We start from the raw sequence: 18,572 nt of genomic DNA, 5'->3' as shown, positions 1-18,572 counted from the left end.
CACAAGAGGGAAAACAAGGAAAAGAGGCCTGCCGTTGAAACCTTCCTGGGCTCCTCCTTGATATTTACATGCCATCCAAACCATTTATAAGTTCATTCCCATTAGGGATGAACTGAAAACACGAGACCTAGCCTGATACAAAACATTTGTGGCCATACAAATATTTCAATGGTGGTCATTTAATCCCCACTGTTTTTTCTCATATGGCCCACTTGAGTTTTGGATCCACCTCACTTTTGGTTGCATGTCCTAAAATGGATGGAGCGGGTGGATTTCTCACAAACATCACGGCGGGCCTCACCTAGCTTCCCAGCACAGCGGGCCTGGCCATTGGCCTTTAACACGCAAGGAAAGAGGTTCTCAACGATTGATTGATGCAAGTCACTGTGATTGGGGCAGTGGTCTAGAGCAACTGGCACTCTCGCCAGCCATGGCATGGACCGCAATTGAGGGTGGGAACCATGACTTGCATACTCCCATTCATTAGCAGCCAATGCTATTACCTATTAGGCCCGGCAACAAAGGAAACAAACATTGCTTTGAGGCCCCCTTTAGTAAATGATGCACCAGGACTCCAAATAAAGAGGAGACTAGAATTGTAGTTCTCTGTTTTGCAAGGAGTCAAAACTCAAAAGATCTGCAGGCCACAATCTCCCAAACCGTGAGATTCTTGGCACATCCCTGTCAGGCATGGCCCGTCAGATCAATGGCTAGGATCACCAAGGAAGGACCCTGTTCATAGCAAACAATGCCTACTCAACCACAACCAAAAATAGATTACTTAAAAAAGTAATAAATAAATTCAGTTAGGGTACTATACACAGTTTTTCTTTCTCCATATATTTTCCTAAGCCAAAAAAGGAAAATGAAAATGAAACAGAACTCATGCCATTTTTGCTCTTGAGAAATCCATCTCCGGGTGCTGCAAGAAGGGGAAAAAATAAAAAAGCCAGCCAGGACAGAGATGAGAAATTGCATGAAACACAAAGTAACATGTAAAATCAACATTTGCAAGCAAGAGATCAATTCACCTCAGCCATGAATTTCTTAAGAATCTCATTCTTTTGCATCTCGTCGCTTGTCAGGAGACCCATGGCCTTTTGTCTCTGGTCAAACTGTAGGCACCCACATGGATATTTGATATCAATTAGTCAATTGGAATTTGGCCTTCATCACCCAAAAAAACAAGTGCAGAATGGAATGAAGCAGAACGGTAACAATGTTATAAATCAGGGACACCTAAAAAACCACAGCCAGCTCCCCGTGCACTCATAAGTAAAATGGATGATGATGCTGTTTCTTTATGGTTGTGGTGAAATCATACAAGGCAAAGACTGGGGGAAGTGATCAGGGAACCAGGAACTACGGTATTAATGATGCCCTGCCAAAGAGCTGGGTCATACTGGGCCAGGAAGAGATTTAAGCTGAAGGAGGTCCAAAACCATGTGTGAAAGAGGCACCGTTCAAGCCAAAAACCCAGACCACAACTAAGGAATTAGCACAGGCCAGGTCAAATACATACTGCAACAGCTATGCGTATTATTGAAAAACAGCTGGACTGGGCTGACTGTAAGGCCCTTAGGCATATGCAAGCTCGTGACCTGAATACTCAGACTTGCTCAGTGCTTGGGTCTCCACGATCAGCTCAACATGTAGCCACAAGCAGGCCGGGCTGGGCCACCCCAACCCGGTAGCTACCCTATGGAGAACCTAGGAATGACACGGAAGGAGAGTAGTTTGGTGCTCTTGACCAGTGCTTGGGTCTCCACGTTCAGCTTAAAATGTAGCCACAAGCGAGCCGAGCTGGGCCACCCAACCCGGTAGCTACCCTATGAAGAACCTGGGAATGACATGGAAGGAGAGTAGTTTGGTGCTCAAAGAGACATGAGTCTCCGTCACCTAAATAACTTGGCTGAAAACCAAATCCACCTCTTCAGAGATTCATGAGGTTTGGAGTGATCTAGCTTAATGCTTCCCTATTACTAGAGTTGGGGGGGAAACCTATTACTACTTGTATTTGACCAGAGTATTGATGCAGGTTCTCGTGTTGTCAACCTAGGATTGCAACTGAACCTAGAAAAAACACATCTCCATGTCCAGCCTATGAGCCATCAACTGAATGTCCCAGCCCAGCTCATGAGCTAACAAATCACTCTGGCTGGAACAAGCCTGTCAGCCAAATACCCAGTGCACTGATGTCACATAAGTTGGGCTGGGCTGGGGCTACCTATCTCTTTACATGAATGCAAGCCACGTCCAGTGGAATCGGTTCAGAGGCCTAAAACTCAGGCATGGGTCCAACCCACAGGCCTTGAAGCTGAGCGCAAACCCGGGCTGAAGTAGGCCAGGCCAGATTGGGCCAGCCTAGTCATCAACCTAAGTCAATCGAGGTCTTAAATAAGAACTAATCACAAACAGACAACAGTAACTCAACTTATGACATTGTACCATACAGGCAACAGTACTAACTTCTCCTCTGATTCCAGCTGTGCAATCCCACCTGATGAGCTAACAACCTGATTTTTGTACCAGGTACTCTGTGGAGGGACCTACCATTTCATGGCACATATGTCCTACACAAGTGGCATGTTGGCTTGTCTGTGATCAGTTTCTCTCAAACGATGATATGGGAACAAAGAGCACATTGGAAAATTACCATCATTTTTTCTACTGTTTGCCTAGTTTCAGGATCCAAGTCGGACAACTTGCTGTTCTCAGGTTCTACTTTCTGCGTGTCAATCTCAGGATCGCCTTTTATCAAACATTTCCACCATTCCATTTGATTTTGTTTTGTCAAAAGGATAGAAATGTATTTCTCGTCCTCTGCAGAAAGTTCGAGGTGTATGGTTGTCACAAACCAAGAAAGTAGTTAATAAATAAGATGGCACAATCAAGAAGAAAATGTTGTAGAACCCTTGAAGAAGTACACAAATGGAAAATTGCATACCTATGCTCCAGAAACAGTCATCTGCTTTGACAGGCTGAAAAAGCTCCCCCTGGAAGTACGAGAATATTCATCACATGTGAACGCTGAGAAGAGGCTCAAAAGTAGTTGATTACTATTATTATTATTTTTTAACACACATTGCACGGATTGGTGCACAAGGAAAGATTACAAATAAGAGTGAGTTTGGGGTGTTTGCCAAATCATGGCCAGTGTGGGTAGGGTTGTCGATGGGTCAATCAAGTTTTTGTACAGGACCCACCTGAGAAGCCAGCCCAACCAGTTCAAAATGCAGGCTTAAACAAACCCAGGCCCAGCCAATTGACAGCGCTATTGACAGGAGTTTCGAGTCAACAAGGCAAGAAAGGCATTGGACAGAACAGGAACAGTTATAAAGCTGGTTTCCATGTTTCCCACTTTTGCAGCACCAACTTACAACTGAGACTTGTCGCTTGTACAAGAAGAACCTAAACATGTCTCAATTCTATTTAGGTGCTAGCCCGTCATGCTGACCTCAATAAGCCAGAACTTCCAAATGCACCCCACCCCATTCATGTTCAACTTGGCATGATGGAAAGAAGACATACGGACATAAGGAATCAAATGAAAGATTGTGAGCACTTACATCAATTATAGGAGGCTGACCCTTCAATCCAACCTTAAGATGGTTCTTCTTTATTTCACAAGTGATAAACCTTGACTTCGTTCCCCGAGGAACTGGAACATTAACAGTGGTCTCTTGGAGTGTTTGTGTCCAAGAATACTTGTCAAGATCCAGGCCATTTCCAGAGTTGGGGGCTACTCAAAATGCATAAAGAAAATAAAATGAGAAGAAAATATGGAGTAGATATAGAAATCTGCTACCCACATAGAGAAATATATAGCAAAGATACCACTTTCAGGCCCTAATTAATAATCATAAACACCAGCTTTCGTTATTCTCTGAAAATAAGAACACCATTTTCCAGATAATAATAGTAGCAGCAGCAGCAGTAACAATAATTAAAAGAAGCCATTTTTCATTGCAGAACAATGACAGATAACAGCAACAAGGGGACAAGAATGCAGAACCTATACATGCGATAGTTGCCTGTAATGTAGCAAACTGTAGATGTTACAATTCACAAAACTTGGATTGTAGCAGGATCAGGCTTAACCAAATATAAAATCATTATGGGGATTATGCTATTCCAAATAATCTTCGTCCCTGAAAATTCAACTCAAAATAATGATGATGACTAGCAGAAACTGAGAAATTAATTAAACTCAATACAGAACTTGTACCAATCATGGGAGAGAAGTGGCCTAAATGCTGCCGTCATTACACAGACCAATGGGTTCTGCTTGGGTACAGGTTTGCGATTGTCACTTGTGAGAATGATCCTAGCTCATTCTGGTAGAAGCTCAGCTAGTTCAGACGAACTGGATCACTTTTCTTGTTTGCCCTGGTTTGATTATGCCATTTTTCAGCTTCCCCCTTTTTTCCCCTTTTCTTTGAATTGTTTGGATTTTCTAATTCATTGATTCAGTTCTTCAGGAAAAGGAAAAGATTTGCCAACTGGTTCACTTTTGGATGCTTTAATACTCAGATTGTTTGGCCATGTAATCTGTCCTGGATTACCGTTAGGATTTATTAGTCTGTTTTTGAAGTTGGTCTAATTCCATGTCCAATTGTTCAGTCCATTGAAGTGGCTTGGCGAGATCAGAATCTGAAATTCCATGAAACCCAATCATCATCATCATCACAGCCTTCTCCCAGCTATATGGGTTCGGCATGGCACTTAACAAGTATACCTATCTAAAAGAACTCTTCCACAATAACTCTTCTATAACAGGATAGAACTTGAACCTCCTGACATGTTGCAATTCAATTTAATTTATGCCCGTCTTAATTAATGATCATTACACGCGAGTAAACAATTTTGGATATGAAAAATGGTGGCCACTACTAGTCAGTGTTTTCAGCAACTTGCTGAACCCAATCACAAAAAAATTGGGATCCACTAAGCAATGAATGCAAGCAAACACAAATAACAGCAGCATCACACCTGGTTTGGACATCACCAAAAAGTTCTCTTCATCATTATTATTATTTTCTGTGTGTTTCTGTGTTATATATTAATGCCAGTTACAAAACTGCATGCTTCTAGAGAGTTATCTTTGAATAACATGAATCTAAAGAGAATGCAACCAACAATAACAATGATTATGTAATGTGTGTGTGTATGTGCATGTATGAATGTATGTATGTATAACTTGCACATTTTATAACATTATAGAAAGCATCTAATGTATCATATACATGCTCGCTTTAGCCAATGAAAAAGAATCTGAGTTCAAAATAACACACTGGTGCACATCATTGCCATAAGTGATATGCACCAGTCTTATAATGTTATGAAGGTGTTAGAGGGCGTAAGTGAAATAATGTGTGAAAGCACAGTTTGGCATTAGAGGACCAAGCATGCTGTGAAATAATTTGTGAAAGCACAGTTTAGCCAATTAGATTGTGCATGCCCATGAGGTGGGTTTTTTTTTTGCCATTCTAGAAAAGCGTAGCAAGACATATTGATGTGGCAGCATAAGAGAGGGAAGTTTGGAAATAGGCAAGCCATGGCAAGCTTTCTAGTAAAATCTTTCTTGCTTTCTAGTAAAATCTTTCTTCAAGATAATATAGGCGGGGAATTCTCATCATGCCACAGTGTGGAAGGCTCCTATGCACCCAAGAGTAATTTCCAACGTTTGGCTAGAAACGGCAAAGAAGATCCTCACTTCGGATCATTTAAAAAGAGAAAACCTATTTTTGCAATGTTCATTGCCATAAGTGATGCAACCCATGGCCCACCTGCGCCCATTGTAGGGCCCAACAAAAATGTGGACTGTTTATTTACAAATTGTGAGCTTAAATCAAGGATTGCAATTTACTATTTTTGGAAGATATGGGGGCTGACTTACAAATGTGATTGAAAATATGAGGAGGAGGTGATTAAAGATACAGGGTGGATTTATAGATATAGTTAGGATTTTCTATATTTGCTTTTACTATTGTCAAGCTTTTACCATCTTTAGTAGATTATATTAATTTGAAGTCAACTACGATCTATTTGAAATCAATTTCTTAATAGTGGGGATTCTCATTAGAGATTCACTTAAAGTCTACAAAAAAGGAGGTGGTGTTGGAAGTAATCAATTCCAATATTTTCTAAGTGTGAGTTTTTCTTAATTTATTATAAGAGAAGAAATTTAATATCAATAAAATTATTTCTCCCTCTCTACCACATCATTCTTGCGGGTGTACTCTTGTCCATTTCTTTGCGATTTGGGGGTTGAGATCTCATTGACTCGATAACCGGGTTGCACCATTTTGGTATCAGAGCGAGTGATCATTGGGGAACTGCCAACTCTACGCTATCACCTAATTGATTCAAAAGGGATGCCACAAGAAGAGTTTGTGCAAATAATCTGATTGCTCTATGCACTCGCAGAGCGGGTGGATCAACTCACACCTACTGCAAGCAGTCTCACTAATCAAGTGGGGCAGCTACAGCTTGAAGGGAATCTAGAGACTGAAGTTGAAGCACATGGACATGTAGGGGAAGGTCCCCATTAATGTCCTATAACCAATAACGGGTGGCCCCGGCATATGAAGACACCAATAATCAAATCCTTTGATCGTTGGAACAAGACATAAAACCCAAAATCAAGGTAAATTTTCTGAAAATGACAAAAAGATCCACATAGTCAAAGGAAAAGTCGACATATGAAGTGATTGATGCATTTACGTTGGACCTACACTTGAACTCACCAATGGATCAATTGAGGGATCCATTGAGATTGGTCGTCACATTTATAAACATGCTAATGGGTCTCAATCCTCAAATTAAAGCACCTTTGCAAATGATGATAGTGGCATGAAAAATGGGGCAAATGTTGCAGGATCCATGAAGAATTTTAAAATTATGACAAATAAGTTGGCACCCACAAAAATACAAGCAAGAGAGAAGTCATCTACAGTGGACTCCAACAAAGGTTATGCCAAGCCGACGTTTAGGGTTGCATCATCAGCTTCAACCAGTCCAAAAGTTGAGATTAGTTTTCAACTTAAGGATAAGTTCTTTCAAAGCCGGGGAGAATTGATGCAGGCCCACAGCCCACCTAGGCCTATTGTTGGGCCCAACAATAATGCAGGCCCACAACCCATCGTAAGACCCAACATGTGTTGATCTTTGGACTGTTTATTTATAGATTTTGGAGCTTAAATCAAGGACTGCAATTTACTATTTTTGGAAGATATGGGGGTTGATTTAAAGATATAACAAGGATGTCATTGAAAATATGGGGTTGATTTATAGATGTAGTTAGGGTTTTCTATAGCTTTTATTATTGTTAGGCTTTTACCATCTTAGGTAGATTAGACTAATTTAAAGTCAACTATGATTGATTTGAAATCAAATCTCTTAGCTAGGGGAATTCTCATTAGAGATTCAGTTAGAATTTATAAAAAGAGAGGTGGTGTTGGAAGTAGTTAATTCCAATATTTTTCTAAATGTGAATTTTTCCTAGAGCAATATGAGTAGAAGTTTAATATCAATAAAGTTATCTCCCTCTTGACTCTAATATTCTTGTGATTGCAATTCTTGTCACTTCTTTGCGATTCGGTGCCCATATCTCATCGATCGATAACTGGGTTGCACCAATAAGATATCTAGTCCTTGTTTGTGCCACGTTTTGGAGTTGCATATACTCTCAACAATTACCCCAGAAACAATTTGATTGAATGGTAGGGTGGCCCTTCCAGTGGTCGAAATGGAATCCTTCAGGAAAAAAAAAATGGTGTTTTTACAGAATTCTTTGGGGCCTATGGAAGGAGAGGAACAACAGATACTTCGATGGGTAATCATCTTCCATTAACATGTTAAAGAGAATAATCTCTCTCATGATCTATACTTGGGCTTCAGCATGACAGCAATTTAGAGGGTTTGCATGGAAGATTTATTGGGGAACAGGAATCAGTTGTAATTCACCCTGATGGGGCTAGCAGGTGTTTTTAGCTTCTTCTTCTTCTTCTGTTAATTTATTTGTTGAGTTCTTCACTTTGCTGGGGTTGCCCCAAAAGAAAGTCTCTTAGCAGTTCAATCATTTTATACAGGTCTAGCACACCTGATGGGTATATGCCTTTTCTTTTAAGCTATGGCATCTACTAAAAGGGATTGATTGACAAGCGGCAATGATCTTCCAGAAGCTTACACTGTTTTAACATGCAAGGTGAAAGTGCACTTGAGCCGGTGCAATTTGCATTCCCAGCTCATCCAAACGCGGTCTCCAATCGAACTGAAACTACAGCCGGAGATGTAGATAACAACAATAATGACGGGCTTTTTCCTCCTCAGTTCAGAAGAGAGACAGTGCAGCAGGTTGAAAATTCGGAGTATTTCACCATGCTGCTCGACCAGTCGAGTGGACTGCTCGACCGGTCGTGGGTGGCGCTCGACCGGTCGAGTAGGACCCGACTCAAAGTCCAGCGACCATCTGATGAATTTTCTCTAGGGTGCTCGACCAGTCGAGGGAGGTGCTCGACCGGTCGAGTGGGCCACTTGACCGATCGAGGACCCGGCTCGACCAGTCGAAGTTACGCAGATACTTGTCAAGATCCAGGCCATTTCCAGAGTTGGGGGCTACTCAAAATGCATAAAGAAAATAAAATGAGAAGAAAATATGGAGTAGATATAGAAATCTGGTACCTACATAGAGAAATATATAGCAAAGATATCACTTTCAGACCCTAATTAATAACCATAAACACCAGCTTTCGTTATTCTCTGAAAATAAGAACACCATTTTCCAGATAATAATAGTAGCAGCAGCAGCAGCAGTAACAATAATTAAAAGAAGCCATTTTTCATTGCAGAACAATGACAGATAACAGCAACAAGGGGACAAGAATGCAGAACCTATACATGCAATAGTTGCCTTTAATGTAGCAAACTGTAGATGTTACTATTCACAAAACTTGGATTGTAGCAGGATCAGGCTTAACCAAATATAAAATCATTATGGGGATTATGCTATTCCAAATGATCTTCATCCCTGAAATTTCAACTCAAAATAATGATGATGACTAGCAGAAACTGAGAAATGGTACAGGTTTGCGATTGTCACTTATGAGAATGATCCTAGCTCATTCTGGTAGAAGCTCAGCTAGTTCAGACAAACTGGATCACTTTTCTTGTTTGCCCTGGTTTGATTATGCCATTTTTCAGCTTCCCCTTTTTTTGCCCTTTTCTTTGAATTGTTTGGATTTTCTAATTCATTGATTCAGTTCTTCAGGGAAAGGAAAAGATTTGCCAACTGGTTCACTTTTGGATGCTTTAATACTCAGATTGTTTGGCCATGTAATCTGTCCTGGATTACCGTTAGGATTTATTAGTCTGTTTTCGAAGTTGGTCAAATTCAATGTCCAATTGTTCAGTCCATTGAAGTGGCTTGGCGAGACCAGAATCTGAAATTCCATGAAACCCAATCATCATCATCATCACAGCCTTCTCCCAGCTATATGGGTTCGGCATGGCACTTAACAAGTATACCTATCTAAAAGAACTCTTCCACAATAACTCTTCTATAACAGGATAGAACTTGAACCTCCTGACATGTTGCAATTTAATTTAATTTATGCCCGTCTTAATTAATGATCATTACACACGAGTATACAATTTTGGATATGAAAAATGGTGGCCACTACTAGTCAGTGTTTTCAGCAACTTGCTGAACCCAATCACAAAAAAATTGGGATCCACTTAGCAATGAATGCAAGCAAACACAAATAACAGCAGCATCACACCTGGTTTGGACATCACCAAAAAGTTCTCTTCATCATCATTATTATTTTCTGTGTGTTTCTGTGTTATATATTAATGCCAGTCACAAAACTGCATGCTTCTAGAGAGTTATCTTTGAATAACATGAATCTAAAGAGCAACCAACAATAACAATGATTATGTAATATGTGTGTGTGTGTGTGTGTGCATGTATGAATGTATGTATGTGTAACTTGCACATTTTATAACATTATAGAAAGCATCTAATGTATCATATACATGCTCGCTTTAGCCAATGAAAAAGAATCTGAGTTCAAAATAACACACTGGTGCACATCATTGCCATAAGTGATATGCACCAGTCTTATAATGTTATGAAGGTGTTAGAGGGCGTAAGTGAAATAATGTGTGAAAGCACAGTTTGGCATTAGAGGTCCAAGCATGCTGTGAAATAATTTGTGAAAGCACAGTTTGGTCAATTAGATTGCACATGCCCATGAGGTGGGTTTGTTTTTTTGCCATTCTAGAAAAGCGTAGCAAGACATATTGATGTGGCAGCATAAGAGAGGGAAGTTTGGAAATAGGCAAGCCATGGCAAGCTTTCTAGTAAAATCTTTCTTGCTTTCTAGTAAAATCTTTCTTCAAGATAACATAGGCGGGGAATTCTCATCATGCCACAGCGTGGAAGGCTCCTATGCACCCAAGAGTAATTTCCAACGTTTGGTTAGAAACGGCAAAGAAGATCCTCACTTCGGATCATTTAAAAAGAGAAAACCTATTTTTGCAATGTTCATTGCCATAAGCGATGCAACCTATGGCCCACCTACGCCCATTGTAGGGCCCAACAATAATGTAGACTGTTTATTTACAAATTGTGAGCTTAAATCAAGGATTGCAATTTACTATTTTTGGAAGATAGGGGCGCTGATTTAAAAATGTGATTGAAAATATAAGGAGGAGGTGATTAAAGATACAGGGTGGATTTATAGATATAGTTAGGATTTTCTATATTTGCTTTTACTATTGTCAAGCTTTTACCATCTTTGGTAGATTATATTAATTTGAAGTCAACTACGATCTATTTGAAATAATCTCTAAGCTAGGGGAATACTCATTAGAGATTCAGTTAGAATTTATAAAAAGAGAGGTGGTGTTGGAAGTAGTTAATTCCAATATTTTTCTAAATGTGAATTTTTCCTAGAGCATTATGAGTAGAAGTTTAATATCAATAAAGTTATCTCCCTCTTGACTCTAACATTCTTGTGATTGCAATTCTTGTCACTTCTTTGCGATTCGGTGCCCATATCTCATCGATCGATAACTGGGTTGCACCAATAAGATATCTAGTCCTTGTTTGTGTCACGTTTTGGAGTTGCATATACTCTCAACAATTACCCCAGAAACAATTTGATTGAATGGCAGGGTGGCCCTTGCAGTGGTCAAAATGGAATCCTTCAGGAAAAAAAAATGGTGTTTTTACAGAATTCTTTGGGGCCTATGGAAGGAGAGGAACAACAGATACTTCGATGGGTAATCATCTTCCATTAACATGTTAAAGAGAATAATCTCTCTCATATCTATACTTGGGCTTCAGCATGACAGCAATTTAGAGGGTTTGCATGGAAGATTTATTGGGGAACAGGAATCAGTTGTAATTCACCCTGATGGGGCTAGCAGGTGTTTTTAGCTTCTTCTTCTTCTTCTATTAATTTATTTGTTGAGTTCTTCAATTTGCTAGGGTTGCCCCAAAAGAAAGTCTCTTAACAGTTCAATCGTTTTATACAGGTCTAGCACACCTGATGGTTATATGCCTTTTCTTTTAAGCTATGGCATCTACTAACAGGGATTGATTGACAAGCGGCAATGATCTTCCAGGAGCTTACACTGTTTCAACGTGTAGGGTGAAAGTGCACTTGAGCCAGTGTAATTTGCATTCCTAGTTCATCCAAACGCGGTCTCCAATCGAACTGAAACTACAGCCGAAGATGCAGATAACAACAATAATGACGGGGTTTTGCCTCCTCAGTTCAGAAGAGAGATAATGCAGCGAGTTGAAAATTTAAAGTATTTCACCAGCTGCTCGACCGATCGAGTGGACTGCTCGACCGGTTGTGGGTGGCGCTCGACCGGTCGAGTGGGGCTCGACTCAAAGTCCAGCGACCATCTGATGAATTTTCTCTAGGGTGCTCGACCAGTCGAGGGAGGTGCTCGACCGGTCGAGTGGGCCACTTGACCGATCGAGGACCCGGCTCGACCAGTCGAAGTTACGCAGATTCAAGTCCGGATCTTGTGCAGACTGTGGAAATCTGAGGCGATTTCGCAAGGGGTGAGAAAGAGAGTTTCCTAAACTATAAATAGGGGTGCCTATGGCCTTTCTAGGTAATGCAAGAGGGTTTACTAAAGAGTTTAGGGCTATCAAAGGTGTGAGGGTGAGAGAGAGAAGAAGCTTATGGAAGGGAGGTTATAATCGTAGGGGTGATCTACTGTGCACTCGATATCTTAGCGCTTCTACGTCCTCGTGATCGGTGAGATCTCTCTGTTTTTCTTTTATTCTCTTATTGTTTATCCACTCCTGCGTGAGTGAAGAAGGTTGTAATGTTCTACTTCATAGTGGATTGTTGATCTGGACAAGGTCCCGTGGTTTTTACCTCTTTGAGGGTTTTCCACGTAAAATTCTCTTGTGTGGTGTGGTTTATGCTTTGATTTATTTCATTACTCTATTATCCCATAATTCTGGTTTGATTTGGGAGGCTAGATCCTAAGATTTTGTGCAAGGCCCCCAACAAAGAGGTATCAGAACCAGGTTCATTGAACAGAGTGGGATCGATTTTGAATTATGGAAGGTGGCTCATCAAGGATGATCAGCCTCAATGGTTCTAACTGGACTATATGGAAGGCTAAGATGGAAGACTTACTTTATTGCAAGGATTTATATTCTCTAATTTTAGGCATATCAACAAAATCCAATGATATGTCTAATGATGATTGGAAGAAATTAGACCGGAAGGCGGTGAGGTTTATTAGACAATGGCTGGATGATTCTGTGTTCCACCATGTGTCTACGGAGACCTCAGCTGCTAGCCTATGACTGAAATTGAAAGGATTGTATGAGAAGAAGACAGCCGGTAATAAAATCTTCCTTATAAGACGACTTATGAATCTCAAGTTCAAAGATAGTGGTTCTGTGGCTGAGCACATGAATTAAGTCAGCAATATATTGAACCAGTTCTCCGCTGTGAAGATGGTCCTCGACGATGAATTACAGGCTTTGCTATTGCTTAGCTCATTGCCTGATAGTTGGGAGACATTGGTGGTGTCTCTAAATAACTCCGCGCTAGACGGAAAGGCATCCATGGAACAGGTTACTAGTTGTCTCTTCAATGAGGAGACAAGGAGGAAGTCTTAGGGGTCTATGCAGCAAGAGGATCTTGTGACTCAAGAACGGAGAAGAGGAAAGAACAGAAAAGGCAGGAAGGCCCGAGATAAATCAAGAGGCAAGTCGAGTACTAGGAAGGATGTTGAATACTTGAATTGTGGCAAGAAGGGCCACTATAAGCATAAATGTCGTAAGAATAAGAATGACAAGAAAGGAAAAGGAAAGGAGAAGGAAGATGAATCAGATTCCACTACGGTCGCTTCAGATGGCGACATTGTAGTTATTCTTTCAGCAGATCATGATGTTTGTCTCAAGGCTACAAGTCAGGACACCGACTATGTGATAGACTCGGGAGCCTCGTTTCATGTGACTCCACGTAGGCATTTCTTCACAAGTTACAAGTCAAGCGACTATAGGACCGTGAAGACGGAAAATTCTGGCATATCGAAGATCGTAGGGGTCAATGATATTTGTGTGAAGACTGATGTAGGCTGCACATTGGTTCTCAGGGATGTGAGGCATATCCCAGACCTTCGCCTCAACTTAATGTCGACGGAAAGGTTGGATAATGATGGCTATAAAAGCCAGTTTGCTGGTGGGCGCTGGAAGCTCATCAAGGGTTCGTTGATCGCAACCAGAGGAAATAAGTGTTGCACCATTTACAATGCAAGTGTCAGTGTGTGTAAGGGTGGGTTGAACGCAGTGGAAGATTCAGCTATTGATATGTGGCACAGGCGTCTAGGCCACATGAGTGAAAAAGGGCTTCAGCTACTAGCGAGGAAGTGGCTCCTTCCAAACGTGACAGGTATACCTCTCAAAACCCGTATTGATTGTTTATTAGGAAAATAGCATAGAGTTTCATTTGTTAAATCCGTTTCTCATATTAATAAAATGCATGCATTAGATTTGGTTTATTCTGATGTTTGTGGTCCTATGAGGACAAACCTTGGGTAGGGCATTATATTTTGTCACTTTTATAGATGATGCATCTAGGAGGGTTTCGGTTTATGCTTTGAAATCCAAGGAAGAAGTCTTTGGTGTGTTTAAATTGTTTCATACTATGGTCGAGAGAGAGACAGGTAGATCATTGAAGTGCATCCGCACTGACAATGGTGGTGAATACATTAGCAACTTTCATGAGTATTGTAAGTCCCTGGGTATACGACATGAACAGACGGTTCTCAAGGCCCCCCAACATATGGTGTGGCTGAATAAATGAATCGCACTATTGTAAAGAGAATCAGATGCATGTTATCCCATGTGAAATTGCCCAAGACGTTCTGAGGAGAAGCAATGCACACAGCAGTGTATCTGATAAACAGGTCTCCATCAGCCCTGTTGAATGGAGAAGTGCCTGAGAAGGTGTGCACTGGATAGGATCCATCGTACAGTCATCTCAGGGTGTTTGGATGCAGGACATTCGTTCACATACCAAAGGACGAGAGGTCCAAGCTCGATATAAAAATCAGGCAGTGTATGTTCTTGGGGTACGGTGATTAAAAGTTCGGTTATAAATTGTGGGATCCGACCGAGAAGAAGCTCGTCAGGAGTAGAGATGTGGTTTTCTTTGAAGATCAGTGTATAGAAGACATTAGTAAGCCAGAGAAGAACCAGCTTAGTTCAGGTGAGTTAGAGGACATAGATCCAATTATTCCTCCCGTGGTGCCTGATAACAGGAGAGTACAACAAGGTGCAGAGGATGAGTGAGTTCCTTCAAAAGATGGACCAAGGGAGCAACCCCCACTTGATCCACCTGTTAAGCCATAGGTGAGGAGGTCATCTAGGAACAGACAGTCGTCCAAGAGGTACTCGCCACATGAGTACATTATGCTGACTGATGAGGGAGAGCCACAAGATTATTCTGAGGCCCTAACCAACGAGCATAAGGAGGAGTGGTTGAAAGCTATGCAAGAGGAGATGGAATCCTTGTATAAGAACCACACCTATGACATGGTGAAACTGCCTAAGAGCAAGAAAGCTTTGAGCAACAAGTGGGTGTTCAGAAAGAAGGCTGAGCAGAAGAATTCACAAACGAAGTTCGAGGCCAGACTTGTGGTGAAAGGGTTTAGTTAGAGGAAAGGCATAGACTTCAAGGAAATATTCTCACTAGTGGTAAAGATGAGATCCATACGGGTGTTGCTTGGATTGGCGGCTAGCATGGATCTGGAGATAGAGCAGTTAGATGTTAAAACTGCCTTCCTACATGGTGACATGGAAGAAAAGATCTACATGCACTAACCAGAAGGGTTCGAAGTCAAGGGCAAAGAGCATATAGTGTGTAGGCTGAGGAAGAGCTTGTATGGACTGAAACAAGCTCCACAGCAATGGTACAAGAAGTTTGACTCGTTTATATTGAAGCATGGGTATGACAGAACAGAGTCGACCACTGTGCGTTCACGCGCAAGTTCTCATATGGTGATTTCTCAGTTTTGCTGTTATACGTTAATGACATGCTCATCATGGGAAAAGACATCAAAAAGATAGACAGGCTGAAACAAGAGTTGGCCAAGTCGTTTGCAATAAAAGACTTGGGCCCAACTAAACAGATCCTAGGAATGGAGATAACTCGAGACAGAAGGAGTAGGAAACTTTGGCTGTCACAAGAGCGGTATATTGAGAAAGTCCTAAAACGGTTCAATATAAATGCAGCAAAGCCAGTCAGTACTCCACTAGATGGTCACTTCAGATTGAGCGACGGACAGTGTCCCAAGACGAAGGCAGAGGTGGAAGAGATGCAGAAGATACCCTATGCATCAGTTGTAGGAAGTTTGATGTATGCTATAGTGTGTACACACCCAGACATAGCATATGCGGTTGGTGTTGTCAGCCGGTATCTTGCAAACCCTGGCAAAGAGCATTGGGCAGTGGTGAAATGAATATTGTGGTATCTAAGAGACTCATCCAGGTTGAGCCTATGCTATAGTGATGAAAAATCTGTATTAGAGAGCTACACAGATGCAGATATGGCAGGCGACATAGACTCCAAGAAGTCTACATCGAGGTTCATGTTCACATTTGCAGGGGGAGCGGTTTCTTGGCAGAGCAAGCTACAGAAGGTCGTAGCATTGTCAACAACCGAGGCCGAATACATTGTAGTCACGGATGCATGTAAAGAGATGCTTTGGATGAAAAGGTTCCTACAGGAACTTAGCCTGAAGCAGGAGCAGCATGTGATCTATTGCGATAGTAAAAGTGTTATACACATGAGCAAGAATCCAAGTCGGCACTCCAAGTCAGAGCACATAGATATTTGGTATCACTGGATCAGTGATACTTTGGAACAAAAGGTGTTACAGCTTGAGAAGGTCCACACGGACGATAATGGGTCAGATATGATGACCAAGGCTTTGCTCAAGGGGAAGTTTGAGGTTTGTAGAAACCAAGCTGGCTTGAAGAATGTGAATTCCTCCTGAGTCAGAAAGGGGAAGATTTGATGAGATTTTTCCTCCTCAGTTCAGAGGAGAGACAGTGCAGCGAGTTGAAAATTTGAAGTATTTCACCGCACTGCTCGACCGGTCGTGGGTGGTGCTCGACCGGTTGAGTGGGGCTTGACTTAAAGGCCAGCGACTATCTGATGAATTTTCTCCGGGGTGCTCGACCAGTCGAGGGAGGTGCTCGACCAGTCGAGGTTACGCAGATTCGAGTCCGGATCTTGTGCGGACTGCAGAAATCTGAGGCGGTTTCGCAAGGGATACGAAAGGGAGTTTCCTAAACTATAAATAGGGATGCCTAGGGCCTTTCTAGGTAATGCAAGAGGGTTTCCTAAAGCTTTGCAAGGGTTTGCTAAAGGGTTTAGGGCTATCAAAGGTGTGAGAGAGAGAGAGAGAGAGAGAGAGAGAGGAAGCTTGTGGAAGGGAGGTTATGCTCGTAGAGGTGATCTACTATGCACTCGACATCTCAGCGCTTCTACGTCCTCGTGATCGGTGAGATCTGTCAGTATTTCTGCTTACCCCGATATTGTACGATTTATGGATCACCAGTATTTCCGGTATTGTATGATTATGGCATTGTATTGAATACTTGGCACTTACCTTGTACACACACTTACACCACCCTCTAAGCTTTCTATAAGCGGGTTTGGGGCGTGACAAGATCTCTCTATTTTTCTTTTATTCTCTTATTGTTTATCAGGAGTTGTAACGTTCTACTTCATAGTGAATTGTTGATCTGGACGAGGTCCCATGGTTTTTACCTCTTTGAGGGTTTTCCACGTAAAAATGTCTTGTGTGGTGTGGTTTATGCTTTGATTTATTTCATTGCTTTATTATCTCATAATTCTGGTTTGATTTGGGAGGCTAGATCCTAAGGTTTTGTGCAACACCCCAACAAATAATGCCTAAAAAGCTAGGGTTTCATCCGTCAACGAAAGGAAATATTTTAAAAAGAAAAAGAAACATTATGGCAAAAGGATTAAAAAAAAAAAACTCACTTCGAACGTTCTCCTTCCCGTTCGCCTCTGTCGATTTCTCTGTCGTAGTTTCCTTCGGAATATCCTCCTTCCCGACAGAATCTACCTCCATCGAATCAGCATCTTTAAGCCGCTTCTCTGCCTTTACGCCATCGTCCAAAGCCTTCTCCTCGGCCTTCTTCTTCCTCCTCCTCTCCTCTGCGCCCCTCTCTCTCAACTTGGAAACGATGGCCGAGATCTTCTTCTCGACGGCCTCGTCATCGAATAGATTGGACTCCCGGCGGAGGAAATCCATTGTTGCTTCGAGGAATCCAAGTGGAGTTTGACGGTCGAGGATCGGTTTCAGCACATCGTCGTACGGGCCCACCGCAGAGGAGCTGCTTCCAGAAGAAGAGGGTTGCTGTTGGTCTTGCAGTTCCGAAATCACTGCCATTGCTTCAGAAAAAACAGACAGCTTCTCGAATATGACCGACGCTCGAAGCTGTGGTTTTTATAGTCGCTTGGAGAAGTAACTAGAAACGTGGAGAGAGAGAGAGAGAGAGAGGGAGAGAAGTCCAAATCCTCTACAATCTACAACACCTTTCACAGCGGGTACACTACCCGAGATCCAGGTGGCCCACCATGTTGTTGGTGCTAAATCCACTCCGTCCATCAGGTGAGAACCTCTGTTTTAGAGCATCTCACCACAATTGGCCCAATCCAGAAATCAAGTGGGCCACGTTATATGAAACAATGGAGATAAGACGCCAGCCAGTGGTTTTTTGGGCGCGGATTAGGTGAGGTCATTTTAGGGAATGACCTGATAGTGGAGCCCCCCTTGATATGTTTTTTGTATATCCAGGCCGTCCATCCCTTATTCCAGCTCATTTTAGGGAATGAATTTAAAAATGAAGCAGATCCAAATATAAGGTGGACCACACCACAGGAATCAGCCCTGATTGACCATTAGAAAACTTATTTTAACCACAACCTGTGATATATGTGCTTTTCGTTCATCCAGGTCTGTGTGACCTTATCAACGGGTTGGAT

At 41.8% G+C, this 18,572-nt stretch overlaps 1 protein-coding gene across 1 annotated transcript; it reads right to left on the bottom strand.

The window, feature by feature from the left end:
* Nucleotides 1–813: 813 nt before the first annotated feature.
* Nucleotides 814–18,084, bottom strand: LOC131241212 (protein BOBBER 1-like). The gene is made up of 6 exons (XM_058239945.1): nt 17,565–18,084; nt 3,570–3,742; nt 2,948–2,996; nt 2,657–2,823; nt 1,032–1,115; nt 814–922 (listed from the first exon to the last, which is right to left on the bottom strand). The coding sequence occupies exons 1-6, from the start codon at nt 17,974–17,976 to the stop codon at nt 884–886; spliced, it is 924 nt and encodes a 307-aa protein (XP_058095928.1). The 5' UTR covers nt 17,977–18,084; the 3' UTR covers nt 814–883.
* Between the last annotated feature and the right edge of the window lie 488 nt (nt 18,085–18,572).

This window comes from Magnolia sinica, chromosome 3, assembly GCF_029962835.1.
Source record: "Magnolia sinica isolate HGM2019 chromosome 3, MsV1, whole genome shotgun sequence".
Taxonomy (NCBI): domain Eukaryota; kingdom Viridiplantae; phylum Streptophyta; class Magnoliopsida; order Magnoliales; family Magnoliaceae; genus Magnolia; species Magnolia sinica.
This window is presented reverse-complemented; position numbering and strand designations above follow the sequence as displayed.

Bases quoted from the DNA above. Each gene is read 5' to 3' on its own strand.
- LOC131241212 (XM_058239945.1), bottom strand. From the start codon at position 17,976: ATGGCAGTGATTTCGGAACTGCAAGACCAACAGCAACCCTCTTCTTCT. The intron at 2,997-3,569 runs GTAAGTGCTCAC...TCGTACTTCCAG, and splicing joins GTCAGCCTCCTATAATTGAT to GGGGAGCTTTTTCAGCCTGT. The intron at 2,824-2,947 runs GTATGCAATTTT...AACTTTCTGCAG, and splicing joins TGACTGTTTCTGGAGCATAG to AGGACGAGAAATACATTTCT.